Below are 21000 nucleotides of genomic sequence, written 5' to 3' on the forward strand. Positions count from 1 at the left end.
TCTTCATTAAGATGGAGAATGAAGTAGTTGACTCAGAGATTAGGGTCCTCAATTTAAATAAAGGAAACTACGATGGTCTGAGGAGCGAGTTGGGTAGGATTGATTGGGGAATGGCACTCAAAGGGTTGACGGTGGATAGGCAATGGCAAACATTCAAAGACCGAATGGATGAGCTACAGAATTTGTTCATCCCAGTTTGGCATAAAAATAAAACAAAAAAGGTGACTCAACCATGGCTAACAAGGGAAATTAGGGATAGCATAAGATCCAAAGAGACGACATATAAATTGGCCAGAAAAAGCAATAATCCTGAGGATTGGGAGCAGTTTATGATTCAACAAAGGAGGACAAAGGGATTAATTAAGAAAGGGAAAATAGAATATGAGAGTAAGCTTGCAGGGAACATAAAAACTGACTGTAAAAGCTTTTATAGATATGCGAAGAGAAAAAGATTGGTGAAGTCAAGCATAGGTCCCTCACAGTCAGAATCAGGGGAATTTATAATGGGAAACAAAGAAATGGCAGAGCAATTAAATTCATACTTTGGTTCTGTCTTCACAAAGGAGAACACAAATAACCTCCCAGAGATGCCGGGGAACATAGGGCCTGATGAAAGGGTGGAACTGATAGAAATCAGTATTTGTAGGGAAATGGTGTTAGGAAAATTGATGGGACTGAAGGCCGATAAATCCCCAGGGCCTGATAATCTACATCCCAGGGTACTTAAGGAAGTGGCCCTAGAAATAGTAGATGCATTGCTGGTCATCTTCCAGAACTTGATAGACTCTGGAACAGTACCCATGGATTGGAGGGTAGCTAATGTTACCCCACTATTCAAAAAAGGTGGTAGAGAAAAAGCGGGGAATTATAGACCTGTAAGCCTGACATCGGTAGTGGGGAAAATGCTAGAATCTATTATAAAAGATGTAATAGCAGAGCACTTGGTAAGCAGTGACAGGATCGGACAAAGTCAACATGGATTTACAAAAGGTAAATCATGCTTGACTAATCTACTGGAATTTTTTGAGGATGTAACTGGTAAAATAGATAAGGGAGAACCAGTGGATGTGGTGTATTTGGACTTTCAGAAGGCTTTCGATAAGGTCCCACATAAGAGATTAGCATGCAAAATTAAGGCACATGGGATTGGGGGCAAGGTATGGACTTGGATAGAGAACTGGTTGGCGGACAGAAAGCAAAGAGTTGGAATAAACGGGTCGTTTTCCGAGTGGCAGGCAGTGACTAGTGGGGTACCGCAAGGATCGGTCCTAGGACCCCAGCTGTTCACAATATATATTAATGATCTGGACGAGGGAATTGGATGTAATATCTCCAAATTTGCAGACGACACAAAGCTGGGTGGGTGTGCTGCGAGGAGGATGTCGTGAAACTCCAGTACGATTTGGACAGATTGGGCAGAAACATGGCAAATGCACTATAATGTGGATAAATGTGAGGTTATCCACTTTGGTGGCAAAAACAGGAAGGCAGATTATTTGAATGGCAATAGATTGGGAGAAGGGGAAGTGCAAAGAGACCTGGGTGTTCTTGTGCACCAGTCGCTGAAGGTAAGCATGCAGGTGCAGCAGGCGGTTAAGAAGGCAAATAGTATGTTGGTCTTCGTAGCAAGAGGGTTCGAGTACAGGAACAAGGATGTCTTGCTACAGTTGTACAGGGCCTTGGTGAGACCGCACCTTGAGTATTGTGTGCAGTTTTGGTCGCCTTACCTGAGGAAGGACGTTCTTGCCACGGAAGGAGTGCAGCGAAGATTCACCAGGCTGATACCTGGGATGGCAGGAATGACGTATGAGGAGAGATTGTGTCGATTGGGCTTATACTCACTGGAGTTTAGAAGATTGAGAGGGGATTTCATCGAAACCTATAAAATTCTGTCAGGCCTGGACAGACTAGATGCAGGAAGGATGTTCCCGATGGCCGGGGAGTCCAGAACCAGGGGTCATAGTCTAAGGATAAAGGGTAAGCCATTTAGGATTGAAATGAGGAGGAATTTCTTCACCCAGAGAGTGGTGAACCTGTGGAATTCTCTGCCAGAGGGCGGTGGAGGCCAGTTCATTAAATATATTCAAAAAAGAGTTGGATATATTTCTTAAGGCTAAAGGGATCAAGGGATATGGGGAGAAGGCAGGGACAGGGTACTGAATTTGGATGATCAGCCATGATCTCATTGACTGGCGGAGCAGGCTCGAGGGGCCGAATGGCCTACTGCTGCTCCTATGTTCGTGAGGAAATTGGGAAGAGGGGTAGAAACCCACTTAAAAGCTTGGTTAGTTTTCTCCTCACATTTGGTAGTCCAGAGTGTGTTTTATTTTGGATGCTAGGCAGTTCTACTGTACTTGAAAACCATACGAAGTGGTCAGTGAGCAAAAGCAGTGATTTGATTTGCTTTGTGTTGCTGAGAGCCACGATTGCTATTTTGTCCCTGACTACTTTTTCCTAGATTTTTCCCAAGGATCCAGTGGGTAGTCACAGCAAGCTACACAAGTTGAACAATATAGTCCTTTTATTATAAAGAAAATGTTACATATTCAGTGTCTGCATACAGAGTCATAAATAAAATCACCCACTACCATGGATGCACATTTGAAACAATAAAATCGAAAGGAAAAGTACAACATAAAAGTGAAAGGGTAGAAGTGCAGAAATATTAGAAACACAGACTGCCTCCCTTGGATCCTAAACACACAAATTCTATTGGTCAACTTGAATGCAGACCATAATTGGACAAAAACCAACAATATTTACAATGTTTCATAAAGAACAGATTGATAGCATTGCCTCTGTAGAATACTGACTGGAGAGACTGCTTTAGAAAAGCAGCAAGTATTTTACAGGACAGCAACGGCTCTGGAACATGAGGCTGCCTTTGTGTATAGACACGCGCTTCAGTGAAGTAAAATACATGTGTGGTGTTTTTCCAATAGTCTTAAAAGCATTTGTTCTTTCTCATCAGCCATTCAGACAGGTGGGGGAGTTCATCATCTTGAGGTACAGGCAGCTGACAAAGAAAGATCAATCAGAAAAGTGACCTCCAGTGATCACAACCAGTTCATTTATTTCTCTAGTTTCTTGTATTACCAGTAGCCGAAGAACTCTGCTTTGATGCAAAACAGTCAACCAGCCCCGGATTGTAAGGGGACTGCAGCACCCGTGCTTTCATACCGGTCTTTCTGTTCCTTCCCAGTTCAGTCCTGTGTTAACAGCGACTCCCACAGTGCAGTACCTGCTGCCTTTTGAACAGAGCTTTAGAATTATTTCTGGTGTACAAAGACCTGGAACTGCAGCGTTCTGGTCGCACACTTGTAAGTCCTTGCTGATGGGGGAATATTCCATTAGACATCAAAAATTAAACTCTCTCTGCTAAGCAGACAGTGAACAGTTTAACTTAAGGCACTACAAACACACCGGGCTTCGAAACAACTCCCTGAAGTGGAGTGAACCGCTTTGTATTCCCCTCCTTCCGCTACAAAGCTCTTATACACACACACGCACGCACACTCTCTCACGCACACACACACACAGTGGATATGCTTCAATCTCAACAGGCCTTCATCACTGAATAAACCAACTTTGCTCTTTGTAAATCTCTTCAAAGTTCATATCCATAAATCCTGCAGGAGCAGATTTTCTTCAGTCCTTCCACCCCACCCTATCGTACAGTGACCCAAAAAAATCATGTCAACTTCGGCACTCCATTCAACCTAAACAATTGGGCTGCCGCAGCAGATAGCTGGGTTTACAGTACTAACCGCAGCACAGGAAGGCTGCATATCAGGGAGTCCAACACTGTGTTGGAAATAACAGGTAGTCTGGCTACCCCTAAAAGTTACTATATACAAATTTAACTTCCTTGGGCTCTGTTGGACTCTTCAATGATAGCAACACACTTGACTGATAGCTCTGTGGCCACATCTCCAGCTCTGTGGCCACGTCTCCATCGAATGGGCTCAAGTTACAGACCCTGGATCTTCCAGCTTTTTATACCAAGGAGAATGTGCAAGTGTGCCTAGTCCCTCTTCAAAAAAACAGCCAAATGACCGAGGTGGCAGCAAATGCTTTTGATCCTCTTGTTAAAAAAGAGATTTTGTCCCCATCCCAAGCCAAAACATCCGACTACATTGTGGAGACGACACCTCCAATAAGCACCAGCATCATACAACGGTCTTCTGTTCATTAGCTAGATGTCATTTTAAGGTAACTTGGGAGTACCTGTGCTTTCTTCCTCTTGCTGTTCTACCAGAGTCATGATGCGAATGCCCTGCATTATACAGAGTATAAAAGCAGCGGATCACTTCCACAGGCATGGATCATAATGGTCTGCAAACACCACAACTGTTCTCTTCAAATACCCGTATGTTCAGACTGGGGCCTCCCACAATTCGATCAATAGCACATGCTGTGGTGCAAGGTGGGCTTGGGACAATAATGAAAACATTAAACAGTGGACTATAAACTGCTGGCAGAGGGGGCAAAAAACACAACAAAACACACGTTAAGAGATAAACTCCATTTATGCAACAGTGACGCGAATTAATATGGTGCTAACTGTCCAGACACAAAGTCAGAAACTTCTGGGAACCAAAAGCGTCTGTGTTTCTCAAATCATTAATGCAAATTTGCAGGAGTCCCCGTAACATTCGGGGACTCCATCAGACAGACAGTTTGCAACAGTATCCTGAGCTCAGATTTAAAGGTTACCCCATCCTAAAATATGCTTAGGAGTCCTGAAATTCTGACTTCTGTGTTATCAGAAGCTTTGATGTGATTAAGTGCTCAATTTGTAATCACCTTTCTTTCGCAATTACACCGCCCTCGTGTACAATCCAATGTTAAATTGCTTTTTTTTTTTTTTTAAATATAAACATCTAGGCTGCTCCATATACTTTACTTCCATTGAGCCATAGGCTAGGAATGACTCTACATATAAAAGAAAATACACAGAGAACTAGCCATAAATATCTTCCTTACAGATGGCAGGTGAGATTGGAGCAGGCTGATGTCCCCCACCAACGAGCCAAGCCCATGGAAGGCAAGCATTACAAAATTAGAGCTCACACAATTATCTGAGCTGCGCTGTCCGGCGGTTATGGACACAGCCCTCTCAACAAAGCAGTTTTCAGACAGAAAAACATCTTCCGCTGATAATAGGTTGCATCACTGGGTTCTCTTCAAACCGTGTAAATCCGAACACAGGTTGATGTTGCACCACTGTTTCCCTCTTGGTTTGGGGGGAAAATGCGGCCAGCAGCCACAAAGTTGTAATTAAATAGTTCATTAATTTGGTCATAATATCAGCATATGTTTAAAACAGACCAGGCTTTCTGTCTGTACACGATATGCAGACATAGTTATATGTTTACAGCTTTAAAAATATAGGCAGTCCCAGTCGAATACAAAATGTAGGTCCAAGCTAGTCTCCGTTTATTACCCAGAGAAAATTCCACACAGGCAGAGTTTGAATCCGTTTGAGCAGGTCCAGAGAGTTCAACAAGCTCTTCAGCTGTCAATCATCTCAGACAGTTCAAGCAACAAGTCATCCTCATCCTTTCCAGGGTCCAGATCGATTTCCGCTTCGAGTTTGTCATCCGAGAATTCTTTCATCAGTTCTTCAAAGTCATCCTCAGCTACTACAGGCTTGGATGTAGTGGAACTCAGCCTCTGAGCTTTAGCAGGCAGTTGGGGAGGGGAGAAACTCTCTCTCGCTGTCGGCGGCATGCTCGTCGGCGGCACGCTCGTCGGCGACATGCTCGTCGGCTTGCTTTGCTCGGCAAGATTAATCCTGAAAAGAAAGGAATAAAGTCAGCTGCCAGGGAATTAATTATTTATTTTTGCAACCATCAGGTGTCATTTTTTTCACTCTTCTAAATTCTTTAAACTAAATGCGTTAGCACTTAATCTTAGAACTGCCAGAGTCTTTTGCTGCCACACAACCTACGTAGAAAGATTAATTCCTGTCCCCCCCGCCCGTAGCTGCTAAATTATGCTGTATGGCATCCAGCACCTTACCCAGGTAGCCATTCTTCCGGTTTGACCCTTGACGGTAAGCTTTACTAAGCAAATAAATTATGGTATCATTCTGGTGAATCTGTGCTGCATCTCTTCCATCGCTGTGGCTCAGTGGGTCGCACTCCCGCCTCTGAGTCAGAAGGTTGTGGGTTCAAGTCCCACTCCAGACACTTGAGCACAAAATTCTAGGCTGACACTCCCAGTGCAGTGCGGAGGGAGCGCTGCACTGTCAGAGGTGCCGTCTTTCGGATGAGACGTTAAACCGAGGCCGCGTCTGCTCTCTCAGGTGGACGTAAAAGATCCCATGGCACTATTTCGAAGAGGAGCAGGGGAGTTATTCCCAGTGTCCTGGGCCAATATATATCCCTCAATCAATATCACAAAAACAGGTTATCTGGTCATTATCACATTGCTGTTTGTGGGAGCTTGCTGTGTGCAAATTGGCTGCCGCGCTTCCTACATTACAACAGTGACTACACTTCAAAAGTACTTAATTGGCTGTAAAGCGCATTGGGACGTCTTGAAGTCGTGAAAGGCACTATAGAAATGCAAGTCTTCCCCCCCCCCCCAAAAAGGCCAATATATCATTCCCGAGGTGCTGTGCCCAAAACGGAACGCAGTACTTCAGGTGGGGTCTGACCACTTCCTCTCCTTTGTATTCCAGCTCCCTTACATTCTGTTAACCTTTTTTAATTACTTTTTGTACCTGTATACTAACTTTGTGATTTGTGTGCCTTGACACCCAAATCTTTTTCAACCTCCTCAGTTCCTAGTCTTTTGCCAGTCAGAAAACATTCGGGTGTATCTTTTGTGGATCCAAAACGGATGACTTCACACCTGCCCACATTGAACTCGTTTTGCTCACTCACTTAATCAATGTCTCTTTGTAACTTCCTGCTCCCATCGGCATAACTTTGCTGTTAAGTGCGTTTCATTGTGCTTACCCTTGTAGTCTCTCTTCGCCCCCCTCCCACCCCTAACTGTACAGCTCTACACTCGCTGTTTAATAGAAGAGCCTATTAATGTGAGTTCTTCTCCACCGCACCCCCCCCCCCCACCCCTTTACCAATGCCTTCAATTCCAGTCATGTTTGCAAGTTCCCAAATTGGATGGGAGTATACTCAAATACTGTTACACACCAGAAGTGAGCCTGGGTGCAGTCCAAGATTGTGTTTTGTAGGATTATGAAACCTTGCAAGATTTTTTATACTAAAAAAAAAGTTTAGAAACTATCTATGCAAGATAATGAAATTGAGTGCTCACCTTTCCATGGATCTTTCTGGCACCTGCAAAGGCGGAGCGGTTACCTCTTCTCGCTGGACTGGCGATGGTGTAGACTGGAAGACAGAACATTTGAAAGGTTACAAAGTGTGCCTGTAACACTCCCTTCAGAAACAGAAACATTTACTGCGTCATAGAAAACTGACGGGGAGTTATCTTATAAGAAATGGCTGGAACGCTACATACAGATCTCACGATAGGATAATTGGCCAACTATTTTCTTTCATACAGGATAAATGCAGTTTGCGAGGAGATGTTGAGTATCCTGGAATTCAGAATGCGGTACAAGAGGAATAAATGGGAACGGTGTATTTAGGCAATATCCCAATTAGATGAGGGTTATAGCACGAGGACTCGCTTTGTCTCGACATGAAGCAGAGCAGTTAGAGAGATCCTACTACTTTGCACCTAAAAACCTGTCAGCGCTGCCAATATTTGTAGCAAATCCCTCTCATTTCCCAGGGTGCACAGTCACACTGGTGGATGATGGGGGCGATGCAGCCTCGATCGCTTAGTGCACAGGTTTGCAAGCGGGTGTAGAAAATGGGGGCGGGAAATACACACAATCTGAGCCAGCTACCAGGAATGTGAAAGTTAGCTGGGGACAAGCCTCTCCAATTTTCCCTCCCCTCCTCCCAATGCTCACCGTCACCCCACGGTAGAACAGCCGAGACTGGTAAATGATATTGCACGAGTGCAATGCACCACCCACAGATGCTAAAATGTATTCCGCATTGAGACACGAGATTCTCTGACTTTACAAAAGCTGCTGAGATTGTTTGTTTTCGATGTCGGGAGAGGAGAGAAGGGCTTGCCAATTGTTCAGTTGGTTAGAGCCGTTCTTTAACCTGTCCCATAAAAAGGAACTGAAATGTGGCTGCATCATGCACAGGAAGGAGTCAACAGCAGAGGTTCTTACTGTAACGATCTTCTTTGTGGGTGGCTGCTTCGTCAGGTCAGGGGTCACAGTGTTGAGTGGCTTCACTGCCATAATGGTGGAAGGATGGCTGTCAGGGGATTTGCGTTTCTGGCTGAGCCTCACAGGACAAGCGTTCTTCACAACGGATGGTTTCACATTTAATTTGGGTTTCACTGTAAAAGAGAGAATGTGAGATTAGAGACACATGGGAGTCAGAAAACACATCATTACTGTAACTAACACAGTCCAGTAGTGGGCAAGACAGACCCACCCAATGAAAACGGGTCATTAGAAACTGATACAACAGTCTACAACCAATGTTCCCTGTAATTTTTTTTGGGTGTGCGGCCCACTGACAGGAACTTTAACATTGCAAAAGCCAGTCCCGAGCTGCGTGGGACTGGCAGAGAGCTGTGCGCCCGTGCAGCTTGTAGGGAACGTTGTCTACAATCTTCCCACGCTCTCTCCAATAATCCATCAATATATTAAAAAATGAATTCATCTTTGCAGCCTTATTTCTGGGGATAATTGATTATTCTACCCCATTAGCAGGGACCAGTATCCAGCTCCCAGTGCAGCAAGAGGCTCAAGCAGCTTCAGGAGTCCAGTCTCTAGTCTCATTACTGAACCGTCCCTTCCTTGCTTCAGGCTGATTTCCCCCATACACGGGCTCTAAGCTCCACCAACTTTTCAGGCTCCCAGGTGCGAGCCAGACAAGTGCAACAAAAAAGTTAAATTGATCTTGAATCAGGTGTGGAAGGCACGTGGTAAGAGGTTGCGAAGAGAGAGTAAGGTGGTTGGGAAGGAGAAATTAAACAGGAAAAAAAACTAAGGAAGCAAGAGAAACAAGCAAATATAAAATACAGAACAGGAGGAGGGAGCAGAGCAGACCAAAGAAAGGGACTTCAAGAAGGAAGAGGAAAAGTCAATCTTAACGAAAGAAGAAAAAGTAAAGGCAAATTTTTTAATGAAAAAGAAACCCAGCAGTCGTGAGGCTCTGCATGCAAGACAGGATTTGATGGAGTGTCAGCAAGTGGACACAATTTAAATGAGACTCATTTGAGAAGTTGTGTGATTGGTTGCTGCAGTAGACTAGTGTGTGCAGAGGTATCACGGAGCGGCTGCACCTACTTCAACTCAGCTACCCACTGGTGGCTGAGCAGGGAATAGCTGGGGTGTAACTCACCATTGGTGCCCAGAGTTGGGGCCTGATGCTTTTCACTAGTGGCAGGTTTGGAAGCACATTGATGAATGTCCATGTCCCAAAACAACACATGTATCAGAACTAACCACCGTTCAAGCTTTTCATCAACGTCAGACAGATGAGAGGGATGAACAGAAGAACATAAGTATTAGGAACAGGAGTAGGCCATACGGCCCCTCGAGCCTGCTCCGCCAGTCAATAAGATCATGGCTGATCATCGACCTCAACTCCACTTTCCGGCCTGATCCCCATATCCCTTGATTCCCCATGAGTCCAAAAAACTATCGATCTCAGCCTTGAATATACACAAAGACTCAGCATTCACAGCCCCCTGGGGCAGAGAATTCCAAAGATTCACAACCCTCTGAGTGAAGAAATTCCCCCTCATCTCGGTCTTAAATGGCCGACCCCTTACCCTGAGACTATGCCCCCTAGTCCTAGACTCTCCAGCCAGGGGAAACAGCCTCTCAGTATCTACCCTGTCAAACACTCTCAGAATCTTATGTTTCAATGAGATCACCTCTCATTCTTCTAAACTCCAGAGAGTATAGGCCCAATCCGCTCAATCTCTCCTCATAGGACAACCCTCTCATCCCAGAAATCAATCTAGGCCGCAAGGGCTCGGCACCATGGCCCAGAGACAGTGTGACCCAGGGTAAGGAATGCTTCATGAGAGAAATGCAGGCAAGTGCTTCAACTAAACCGTACACGTTAAATCTGCCAGCAATGCTCACAGCATCTTTTGTGACAAAAAGATGTGTTTGTTAATGCATCGCAGTACTGCATACATATCAGCACTGACCTCTTGTGATCAACAGCATTATTTCTTTTTTGAAGTGGGGGTGGGGAGAAGAGGAGGACACTTTACACCGTGTGCTAAAATTCAAGCAATAAAAGAGCCCTATTTATTAACATGGTATCATTGGCAATATATCGTAATTTTAGCACCAAAAATCAGCGTGCGTCACCTCTGCCAACTGCAAAAGGCATGGAGAAGCAGGCTAAGAATATGCAGAGGCAAGCAACCACGTGTAAATGAAAATGTAAGCCCAAGACAGATACCTTTCAGAGAAAGTGGAGGTTCTGCCGCTTCAGGTTTGGCAACGGTCAGCTTCTCTTCTGTCTTAACAGCCAGTTCTGTCTTAACAGCCAGTTCTGTCTTAACAGCCAGCTCTGTCTTAACAGCCAGCTCTGTCTTAACAGCCAGTTGTTCAGCTACGAGACGGTTGTTTGGTCTCAGTTCCGCCGAAGCTGCAGGCTGCTTACTCTGCTCTGCAGCCTGGATCTCCCAGTTCATTTTGTTTGCCACCACCTCTTCTCCCAGCAGAGTTTGACTCGGCTGTTTCTCAGTTTCCTGCAGCTGTCGAAGGCGTTTTTCCTTCAGTATTTCTTCAAAGCTTTTAACTTGCACCGTCTGCGATCTTGGACCTTCCTTTCCATTTGCAGGCTGCAAGAAAGTGGATAGAATTACATAGGATATACAGCACAGAAACAGGCCATTCGGCCCAACCAGTCCATGCCGGTCCACTCGAACCTCCTCCCGTCTTTTCTCATCTAACTATCAGCATAACCCTAAATTCCCATCTCCCTCATGTGCTTATCTAGATTTCCCTTAAATGCATCTATACTATTTGCTTCAACCACTCCCTGTGGTAGCGAGTTCCACATTCTCACCACTCTCTTCTGAATTCCCTATTTGATTTCTCGGTGACTATCTTATATTGATGGCCTCTAGTTTTGCTCTTCCCCACAAGTGGAAACACTCTCTCTGTGTCTACTCTATCAAAATCTTTCATAATTTTAAAGCCCTCTATTAGGTCACCACTCATACTTCTCTTTTTAGAGAAAAGAGACCCAAGCCTGTTCAATCTTTCCTGATAGATATAAACTTGAAGTTCTGGTATCATCCTTGTAAATATTCTCTGCACCCTCTCCAGAGCTTCTATATCCTTTTTATAATATGGCGACCAGAATTGTTCGCAGTACTCCAAGTGTGGTCTAACCAAGGTTCGATACAGGTTTAGCAATAACTTCCCTACTTTTTAATTCAACCCCTCTAGAAATAAACCCTAGCGCTTGGTTTGCTTATTTTTTAAAAATAGCCTTATTAACTCGTGTCACTATTTTTAGTGATTTGTGTCTTTGTACTCCCAGATCCCTTTGCTCCTCTACCACATTTAGATTCTCATTTTCCAAGTAATATGTAGCCTCCTTATTTTTCTTACCAAAATGTAATGCAAGTTGAGCGTCCTGAATCCAGCAACCTCGGGACCGAGGCCGAGCCGGTTTTCATGTTTTTCCGGACTTCGGAACGTGTTTCTGATGTCCGAAGTCCGGAAATATCGCAACCTGGACTCGGGCGTTTCCGGACTTCGGACATCAGAAACACCTTCCGAGTCTGGAAATGCCTGGGCCCAGGTTGCGGTTTGACAGGGTGTCCAGATTCCGGAACATTTTACGGATTCCCGATGACCCTGCCACCAATCGTCCCGGAGTCCGGAACTCCGGATTTTGGACGCTCAACCTGTACCTCACACAATGTTGCCGTTCAGCTGCGCGGCTGTGCAGTGGTCTCGAGGCCCCGTGCAAGCCACTCAATGGCTTTAAATGGAAAAACCACGCAGGGGCAGAAATTTGAATGGGCCGCGCAGCCCGTTAAAGGGCCCGCGAACCCCCTCCCCCCCCACAACCAAAAAAAACGGAGCGAAAACTGACCTCACACTTATCTATGTTGAAATTCATTTGCCAATTATATTCAAGGTTACTTCTCAATTTGTGCTAACGCTCTCTCAAAAGCTTCATCTGCATCTACTTTCTGCATTCAGGACAGAACTTGCTGGCAATTTTCTTTGCGGAGTGGTGTCCAGTCTGTATACAAGAACAAGTGTGGACTGTGCTGAATACGCTGGATGTTTTGATGAGAGTCTGCTCTTCTTTTCTGCCTAGTTCACACAAATTATAAAATATTTCCCAAAGAATAACTTGCCTGTGCACCATTGCTTTTATTTCAACTACGGAGATGAAGAAATAACATGAAGGCCCACTGGATGCCTAGTGTTCTCAGGAATTGCACTGACCTTATTAGTCTCCTTTGTCTCTCCTTGGGCAGCAGCGTCCAGTGATTCTACCTCCGTTGGTTCGCCATCTGCCTTTTCTGGCTTGACAGCTTCTGCACAAGAGATTATACAAAGCGATAAAATTGCTCCTGAGCAGCAAAGCAGACAAACACACGCACTGCGTAGAAATTAAAGTTTTAAAGAAAACACAGCACTGAAATAGACCACAGAAAACACTGGAAAAACTCACCAGGCTAGGGCAACATCCGTGGAGAGAGAAACAGAGTTAACATTTCAGGTCAAAGAGTCTTCGACCTGAAACGTCGACTCGGTTTCTCTCTCCACGGATGTTGCCTGGCCTGCTGAGTTTTTCCAGCGTTTTCTGTTATTTCTGATTTCCAGGATCCGCAGTATTTTGCTATCACAGAAATAGACCATTTGGCCCAATCAGTCCATATTGGTGCTTATCCTTCACCGGAACATTTGTCCTAATCCCAGGTGCCCACCCTGTTCTCGTATCCCTTTATCCCCTTTACCTTTAACCACTTTATCTGACCTGTTCTTAAATGTTGACACGGTCTCTGCTTTAACCACTAACTCCGGCATTCTACAGCCACACAATCCTGTGTAAAGAAGTTTCCTCTTTACATTTAATCTTGTATCAATGTTTCCTCGTTTTACACTACTCAACCATTGGAAACAGGCTGTTTCTATCTACTGTCCCATTCCTTCATAATTTTAAACACTTCTAATCAACTCACCCTGTAATCTCGGTTCTGACAAAAACAGCCCCAATTTTTAAAAGTCTTTCTTTGCATTTGTATTTCCTCATACCATGCAACATCCTAGTGAATCTGCTCTGTACCCGTTCTATTGCCGTAACATCCTTGCTGGAGTGTGGAGTTCAGAATAGCACACTTTCACTTATCAGAGAATATTAAGGGAATCAAGGGATATGGGGATAGTGCAGGAAAGTGGAGATGAGGTAGAAGATCAGTCATGATCTTATTGAATGGCGGAGCAGGCTCGAAGGGCCAAATGGCCGACTCCTCCTCCTATTTCTTATGTTCTTACCAGGAGGCATAGATTTAAAGTAATTAGTAGAGGATTAGAGGGGAGTTGAAGAGACTTTTTTTACCCACCCAGAGGGCGGTGGGGGTCTGGAACTCACTGCCTGAAAGGGTGGTAGAGGCAGAGACCCTCATCACATTTAAAAAGTACTTGGCTATGCACTTGAAGTGCCGTAACCTGCAGGGCTACAGACCAAGAGCTGGAAAGTGGAATTAGGCTAAACATAGAAACATAGAAGATAGGAGCAGGAGTAGGCCATTTGGCCCCTCGAGTCTGCTCCGCCATTCAATGAGATCATGGCTGATCATCCAAATTCAGTACCCTGTCCCTGCCTTCTCCCCATACCCCTTGATCCCTTTAGCCTAAAGAAATATATCCAACTCCTTCTTGAATATATTTAAAACTGGCCTCCACCGCCTTCTGTGGTAGAGAATTCCACAGGTTCACCACTCTCTGGGTGAAGAAATTCCTCCTCATCTCAGTCCTAAATGGCTTACCCCTTATCCTTAGACTGTGTCCCCTGGACTCCCCGACCATCGGGAACATCCTTCCTGCATCTAGTCTGTCCAGTCCTGTCAGAATTTTATAAGTTTCAATGAGATCACCTCTCATTCTTCTAAACTCCAGCGAGTATAAGCCCAATCGACCCAATCTCTCCTCATACATCATTCCTGCCACCCCAGGTATCAGCCTGGTGAATCTTCGCTGAACTCCTTCCATGTTAGTTCTTTTTCAGCCAGCAGACACGATGGGCCGAATGGCCCCCTTCTGTGCCGTAAATTTCTATGATTCACGATTATATTTCAATTTTTATATTCTATGCCCCTCGCCGTAAAACTCAGTAATCTATTAGCTTTTTTTAATGGCCTTATACACTGAGGTGCTGCTTTTAATGTCTTATGAACCTGAACCCCCAATCCCTCTGTACTTCCACAGCACCCAAACATCCCCCATTCAAAGTATAATTATTAGTTTTATTTAAAGCAAATTCTACCCCCTCGCTCTTATAGACATTAACATCTGTTAACTTGGATGTCAGCAAAAGGCATAAGGCTGTAAGAATATCAGGGCTGTTAATATTTTGATACTTTATATACATGTGCAGAAGACAAGAGGTTCACATTCCTATCTGGGACCAAAAGTCAGCAGTTATTTCATTTGTAGATAATGCCAATGTAATTTTAAATCAGCGGGAGTGTGGACTGAAGTCTGGAGTTGTGAGGGAGGAGTTGCAATAAATTCCAAGACAGATGCTTTTTGCAGTTGCTGCTCTGCATCTCTGGCCCGGTGATATTTAAAATGGCAACTCCCACCCAACTCTCAACTTCACCTACAACTCCCACAGATAATTTAAAATTCAGAGACAATCAAGCAGGAAACACAGGCAAATAAAGGAGGTATTAAACACAGTCTGGACTGAAGACTTAAACTGATTTAAACTGTCACAGCAGGATGCAGAATGTGTTCCTGCCACTGTTGCTCGACTCCACCAGCGCTTCTCAAATAGAGAATAATGGGTTCAAATCCCATGAGCATGGATGGCTAGAATCACAGAATGATACAGCACATCGTGCCTGCGTCTGCACTTCTGTTCCAACCCCCCAGAGCAGCTCTTAACTTCAGTCCTCACCCAAAACTCTGCTGCCCGTATCCTAACTTGCCCCAGGTCCCATTCACCCTGTGCTCGCTAACCTACATGGGCTCCCTGTCCGCCAACGCCTCGATTTAAAAATTCTCATCCTTGTGTTCAAATCCCTCCGTGGCCTCGCCATTCCCTATCTCTAACAACCCCCAACCATACAACCCTCCAAGGTGTCTCTGCTACTCCACGTTCCCGATTTCCTTCTCTCCACCATTGGCGGCCGTGCCTTCAGCCATCCAGGCCCTAAGCTCTGGAATTCCCTTCCTTAACCTCTCTGCGCCTCTCTCTTCCTTTAAGTTGCTCCTTAAAACCTACCTCTTTCCTGCCCTAATATCTCATGTGGATCGGTGTCAAATTTTTGTGTGATAACGTTCCTGTGAAGCGCCCTGGGATATCTTACTATGTTAAAGGTGCTATAGTAATGCAAGTTGTGGTTGTCTTGACTCCCAATATTGATTTCAAATTGGAAACTCAGCAGGATAGATACAGGGAAAGGTGTTTTAAAACCAGTAGCTGGAGTTAGGATTGAAGCTGGGAGAGTGTGTGGTCAGGTGGGTATCACTGTGCTGGAGTGGTTGAGTGGAATAGCAGCTGCCAATAGGAATGCACAGGCTGAAGAAACACAAAAAAATGGATTTTAGGATGGCAGCTGATACAAAGATGAGAATTTGGTGGAAAGAATCTTTGTGCTGTAGATCCTTGTCTTATAGAAGAGCCATGGGGTTTTGGGGGTGCACGTGTTGTCTTGTATGCGGGTCACTATTTATGCAAGAATATAGAATCATAGCATAGGAGGCCATTCGGCCCATCGAGTCTGCACCGGCTCCTTCGAAGAGCAATCCAGTCAGTCCCACTTTTCCGTCTTTCCCCATATCCCTGCAATTTTTTTCTCCTTCAAAAATGTATCCAATTCCCTTTTGAAGGCTCCTAGTGAATCTGTATCCACCGCCCCATCAGGCAGTCCATTCCAAATCCTAGCCACTCGTTGCGTAAAAAAGTTTTTCCTCGTGTCGCCTCTGGTTCTTTTGCCAATCACCTTAAATCTGTGCCCTCTGGTTATCGACCCTTCAGCCATTGGAAACAGTTTCTCTTTATTTACTCTATATCTAAACCCTTCATGATTTTGAACACCTCTATCAAACCCCCTCTTAGCCTTCTCTGCTCCAAGAACAACCCCAGCTTCTCCAGTCTCCCCACGTAACTGTAATCCCTTATCCCTGGAACCATTCTAATAAATACAGGAAACTCTTTGGTATCCGGCACTGACGGGACCGGCGTGTTGCCGGTTGATCAAAAACTCTAGATGACGGAGAGGGTTATCTACTTTTAACAAAGAAAAATTAAAAAAATCAAGGAATGTGCAGTATACAGTAATTGGGTACTCACCTACAGAATGTTGTGTTAAATGGGTGGTGGAAGATGCTTGATTAAGTACAGTACTGCCAGTTGAGGGTAATGCAATGCAATGACTACCAGCAGCGAGGGAGACACACAGTACCCCTGTAAAATGGCGGATCAGCAGAGACTACCGGCAGCGCGGGAGAGTCAGACTCCTGTTACAGGGGTATTGAGGTGTTCCAACTTCCGACAGCGCCAAGAAGCCGAGTAGTGGCAGTTTGGAGAACTACCCCCACTGACTAACTCGACCACCGCGGGAGACTCAGACTCGGCAACATTGAGGTGTTGTTTTCGGAGTGAGAATTTTGCCGGTTAATAGAGAATTCCGGATATTTAGGTGCTGTTTAAACGAGAGTTTCCTGTATACTGCAATACTGTAAATATCACCTGTGATGCTTTATTGCCATGTCATGACAAACATAACAGAGAATTTCATATGTAGAGCTAACAGTCAGCGAGCTTGCAGACTGGACTGCGTACATTTATAAAACATGCTTTTGACTCTAGTCCTTTCAGCGTTAGAAAGGTGCTGGGGGAAATGGATCCGAGTTCACAACTCCAACGTCAAACTAGATCCAACAAACTGGAAATCACCAGAGTTCCTTGCAGTACCTAAACAGATTATAGACCTGAAAATACTTCAAACCGCATGACATGGGAGGATGGAACTGCTTCACCCTTAAGACCCAGAGACAAATAAAAAAAACTTTGTGTAGCAGCACCATTTAAAATGCAAACCCAAACCCGCGATCTCTACCATCTAGAAGGACAAGGGCAGCAGGTACATGGGAACACCACCACCTCCAAGTCAAACTATCCTGACTTGGAAATACATCGCCGTTCCTTCATTGTCGCTGGGTCAAAATGCTGGAACTACCTACCCAACAGCACGGTGGGAGTACCTTCACCACACAGACTGCAGCGGTTCAAGGCAGCGGCTCACCACCACCTTCTCAAGGGTAATTAGGGATGGGCAATAAATGCTGACTTTGCCAGTGACGCCCACATCCCATGAACGAATAATAATTTTTTTTTTTTTTGGAGCACTGACCTATAAAAATGCAGCGAGGAAAGTTGGTACAAGGGTAAAAAGTGAACATATATTAAACCAAAGTTTAGCATCTTCACCTGTAGGTTTGGTGATTCTGAGCAGTCTCTTCCTGGTAGGCAGAGTCTCGTTCTTTGGCTGCTCGCTCTGTTGCTGTGTCGCAAGACTCTCCTGGTTCTCCTGCCTCCGCAGTGCCTTCTCACGTCGAATCTCTTCAAGGGTTTTAACTTTTACTTGTTCCAGTGGCTTTGGCTTGGTTCCCCTTTCATCAGGGGATGCCCTCTGCCCTTTTGCTGTAGTACAAAACATAGATTAAACGTAGTGAGCTCTAGGACCTTTCATAGAAACATAGAAGATAGGAGCAGGAGTAGGCCATTCGGCCCTTCGAGCCTGCTCCGCCATTCAACGAGATCATGGCCGATCATCCAAACCCTAGCACCCGGTCCCTACACCGACAGCCATCCCACCCAAGCCCTATCCCCGTAACCCCACGTATTTAATCCCCCCTAACACTAAGGGCCAATTTTTTTTATCATGGCCAATCAACCTAACCCGCACATCTTTGGGCTGTGGGAGGAAACCGGAGCACCCGGAGGAAACCCACGCAAACACGGGGAGAATGTGCAAACTCCACACAGACAGTCACCCAAGGCCGGATTTGAACCCGGGTCCCTGGCGCTGTGAGGCAACAGTGCTAACCACTATGCCACCGTCCTGCTTTCAACCTTTTATAGGTGATAATAAGCTCTAAGAAACAAAAGATTCCAGGTGAAGCAGCATGGCATTCTTTAAAAACTTAAGCAAACAGAAAATAAACTAGCTAGGGAAAAGAGAGAGTTTGGAATTTTAAAATATTTATAGAATTTCAAATATTAACTGTACACAAAGGCAGACATGAGTTACACGGTGCCAATGAAAGTTCTACAAATTACAATTATATGGCATTGCAAAACACCCAAGGCGCTTTACAGGATAGGGGAGTTCTCCCCGTTGTCCTGGACAATATTTCTCCCTCAATCAACATCAGTATATGAGGTCATGATCACATTGCTGTTTGTGGGAGCTTGCTGTGCGCAAACTGGCTGTCGTGTTTCTTACATTACAACAGTGACTACACTTCAAAAAGTACTTCATTGGCTGCAAAGCGATTTGGGACGTCCGGCGGTGGTGAAAGGCGCTATATAAATGCAAGTCTTTCTTTCTTTATAGTAATGGACACTAAGTTGGAAGTGGCAGAGGAGGAGGGGAGGTGTCCAAGAGCATGATCAATGAGATATGTATTGTGGAGACTTTTTGAATGGGGGGAGGTGAAAACGTCAGAGGAGAAGGCCAGAAATACAAGGGTGTGGTGGCAGGAGGCTCTGCTGCTGGTGGAGGATTGCAGGCAGCTCGATTGCTGCACCGTAGACACAGGTAGCCCGGCGAGTTCCCATTTCACCTGGGGGCAATGCCACAGACGAATACAGACAGCTGTCAACCTGCACCATTCTCAGCACCTCTTGGCGGAAGAGGTAGAAAATAATTTGTTTGCTCAGTTGTGGAAAATGGAGCTGGCAGGGAAACCGCAAGGTGAAAATAAATACTAATCGGTAGGATTTCTTTAAAAAATGACACCGATTATCGTTAAGGCCACAATCAAAAGGAACACCACTCACCCTTGCCTTTTCCTGTTCCAGGGTTCTTTTCCTTTCTTGGTGCAGCTTCAGGTTGCTTTATGGATGGGTTATCCTTTCCAGTATCTTCCTGGAGCTGCCCCTGGTTCTTCAGTAGAGATTCAGAGGATGTTTTCACCCGTACCGCCCTAATGATTTTAGTCGCCTCCTCCAGCAAAGTGGAGACCTGGGCAGGTTTATTAAGGCTAGCAACATCAACTGTGGAGTCTCCACTGCCATCACTGAGGTCCCTCTTGGCTGCCTTTTCCCTGCGAATCTCCTCCAGAGTTTTCACTCTTATTTCTCCAGGGCCTTCTGCTTTACTCACAGGCCTCTCTGTAAAGTGGAATGTATTTTGTTACTTAGAATCCGCTGCAGAGCGCCAATTGGGAGCGGGATTATAATCAGTAGTCAGAGCAAGTGATCTGGTGATCATGCACAAATCCCGGGAATTTCTACACTTGCCATGTGCAGCACCACTTGCTGCCCGAGATCTGTCATTCTAGATAAAAGGTTCCACAGGCAGTAGAAATGCCAGTTTCTGAGGAGATCTGAACAGTAACAAATCACCGAGCCCTACCAATAAAACAAGGTCACAGACTGGTACAGGGAGACGCCTGGCAAATAAGCAACAAGGTCAATTTGATAGTACTTTGCCGTACTCCCACTGCAGGTCAAGCATTTATTGTTCTCTGATGCAGTGTCAGATATAAGAAGAAAAGACATGGGGAAGCACAGCTGCTGCTGTATTGACACACTGCAGTGACAGTGCAAATTCTTATTTGTGATTCCTATTTTGGGCAGGACAACTGAAAGATGCCAAGATTAGATCAGACTGGAACTGACCCAAATAAACTGTTTTAGTTTAAAGAAAAGTACCTCAGGGGGTAGATTTCAAGCTCTGTAGCTGGCAGAGAAACTGTGTAAATCATCTCTTTTGGAACTGCTCAAGGAGCAAGCATGATCCACTAAAGTTTCAGGATTAGATTACAACCAGAGCTCCTGAATATAGAATTCACATTTCCCAACTGAAGCCACAGGGAAGGGTGTGGAAATATAATAAAGATGTTCACACATATTAGGGCTCATTTACGTAACTTCGTACAGATTGACTAGAGTGGAGCACCCGAGGGCCCCAGGATCGGAGCATTGTCTGTCATCTGGGTAAGAGATAAATATGAGACACCTTATATATGAGAAATAAAAATGCCTGGATGGCAAACCCAACCACAGCAATGCTCGCTCCATGACAGGCTGTTCAAGAGAACAAACACTTCTACAAAATGGCTGCCACAGGCAACGTTCTAAACTATTCAAATGCACTTCACTTTTTGACAACCTACCACTTTCTGTTGTGGAAACTTCTGCAGGCAGGCCAAGCCTCTCCCTTATGGACCTGGGAGCTTGAACTGAAACATAAAAAGAATCGTACAGACATTTGTGAGTGACTTAGGGCACTAGAATTAGTCATCTCTATATTTAGAGGGCATAGCAACATCCACAGTAGATAGACTCAATTTTATAGTGGCTAAGGAGCAGTACAGAGCACCGACTAGGCAGGCACCATCCAATCTCAGCTGCTCTATCAGCAGGCCCAGAGATATATTCTCACAGAAAAAGGAAAATAAATCACAGGCCACATCACTGTAAGCGGCTCTTATGCACCTTCTAGGGGTCAGATATTGTCAGAGAATCAACGAAGATC

At 45.0% G+C, this 21000-nt stretch overlaps 1 protein-coding gene across 5 annotated transcripts in view; it reads right to left on the bottom strand.

Annotated features, from left to right (window-relative positions):
* Positions 1-2503: 2503 nt before the first annotated feature.
* zc3h11a (zinc finger CCCH-type containing 11A) overlaps positions 2504-21000 on the bottom strand; it is a 38355-nt gene continuing 19858 nt past the window's right edge. For all 5 annotated transcript variants that reach the window (XM_086011122.1, XM_086011124.1, XM_086011125.1 and 2 more), the window contains 8 exons: positions 20639-20704; positions 19299-19631; positions 17724-17936; positions 12506-12597; positions 10491-10875; positions 8225-8397; positions 7288-7361; positions 2504-5797 (listed from right to left, as the gene is read on the bottom strand). In XM_086011122.1, coding sequence (XP_085867248.1) covers positions 5515-5797; positions 7288-7361; positions 8225-8397; positions 10491-10875; positions 12506-12597; positions 17724-17936; positions 19299-19631; positions 20639-20704 — 1619 coding nt within the window. In that variant the 3' untranslated portion in view covers positions 2504-5514. The remainder of the gene's footprint in view (positions 5798-7287; positions 7362-8224; positions 8398-10490; positions 10876-12505; positions 12598-17723; positions 17937-19298; positions 19632-20638; positions 20705-21000) is intronic.

This window comes from Somniosus microcephalus, chromosome 18, assembly GCF_052327205.1.
Source record: "Somniosus microcephalus isolate GS21.2 chromosome 18, FLI_Smic_1.0, whole genome shotgun sequence".
Classification (NCBI taxonomy): domain Eukaryota; kingdom Metazoa; phylum Chordata; class Chondrichthyes; order Squaliformes; family Somniosidae; genus Somniosus; species Somniosus microcephalus.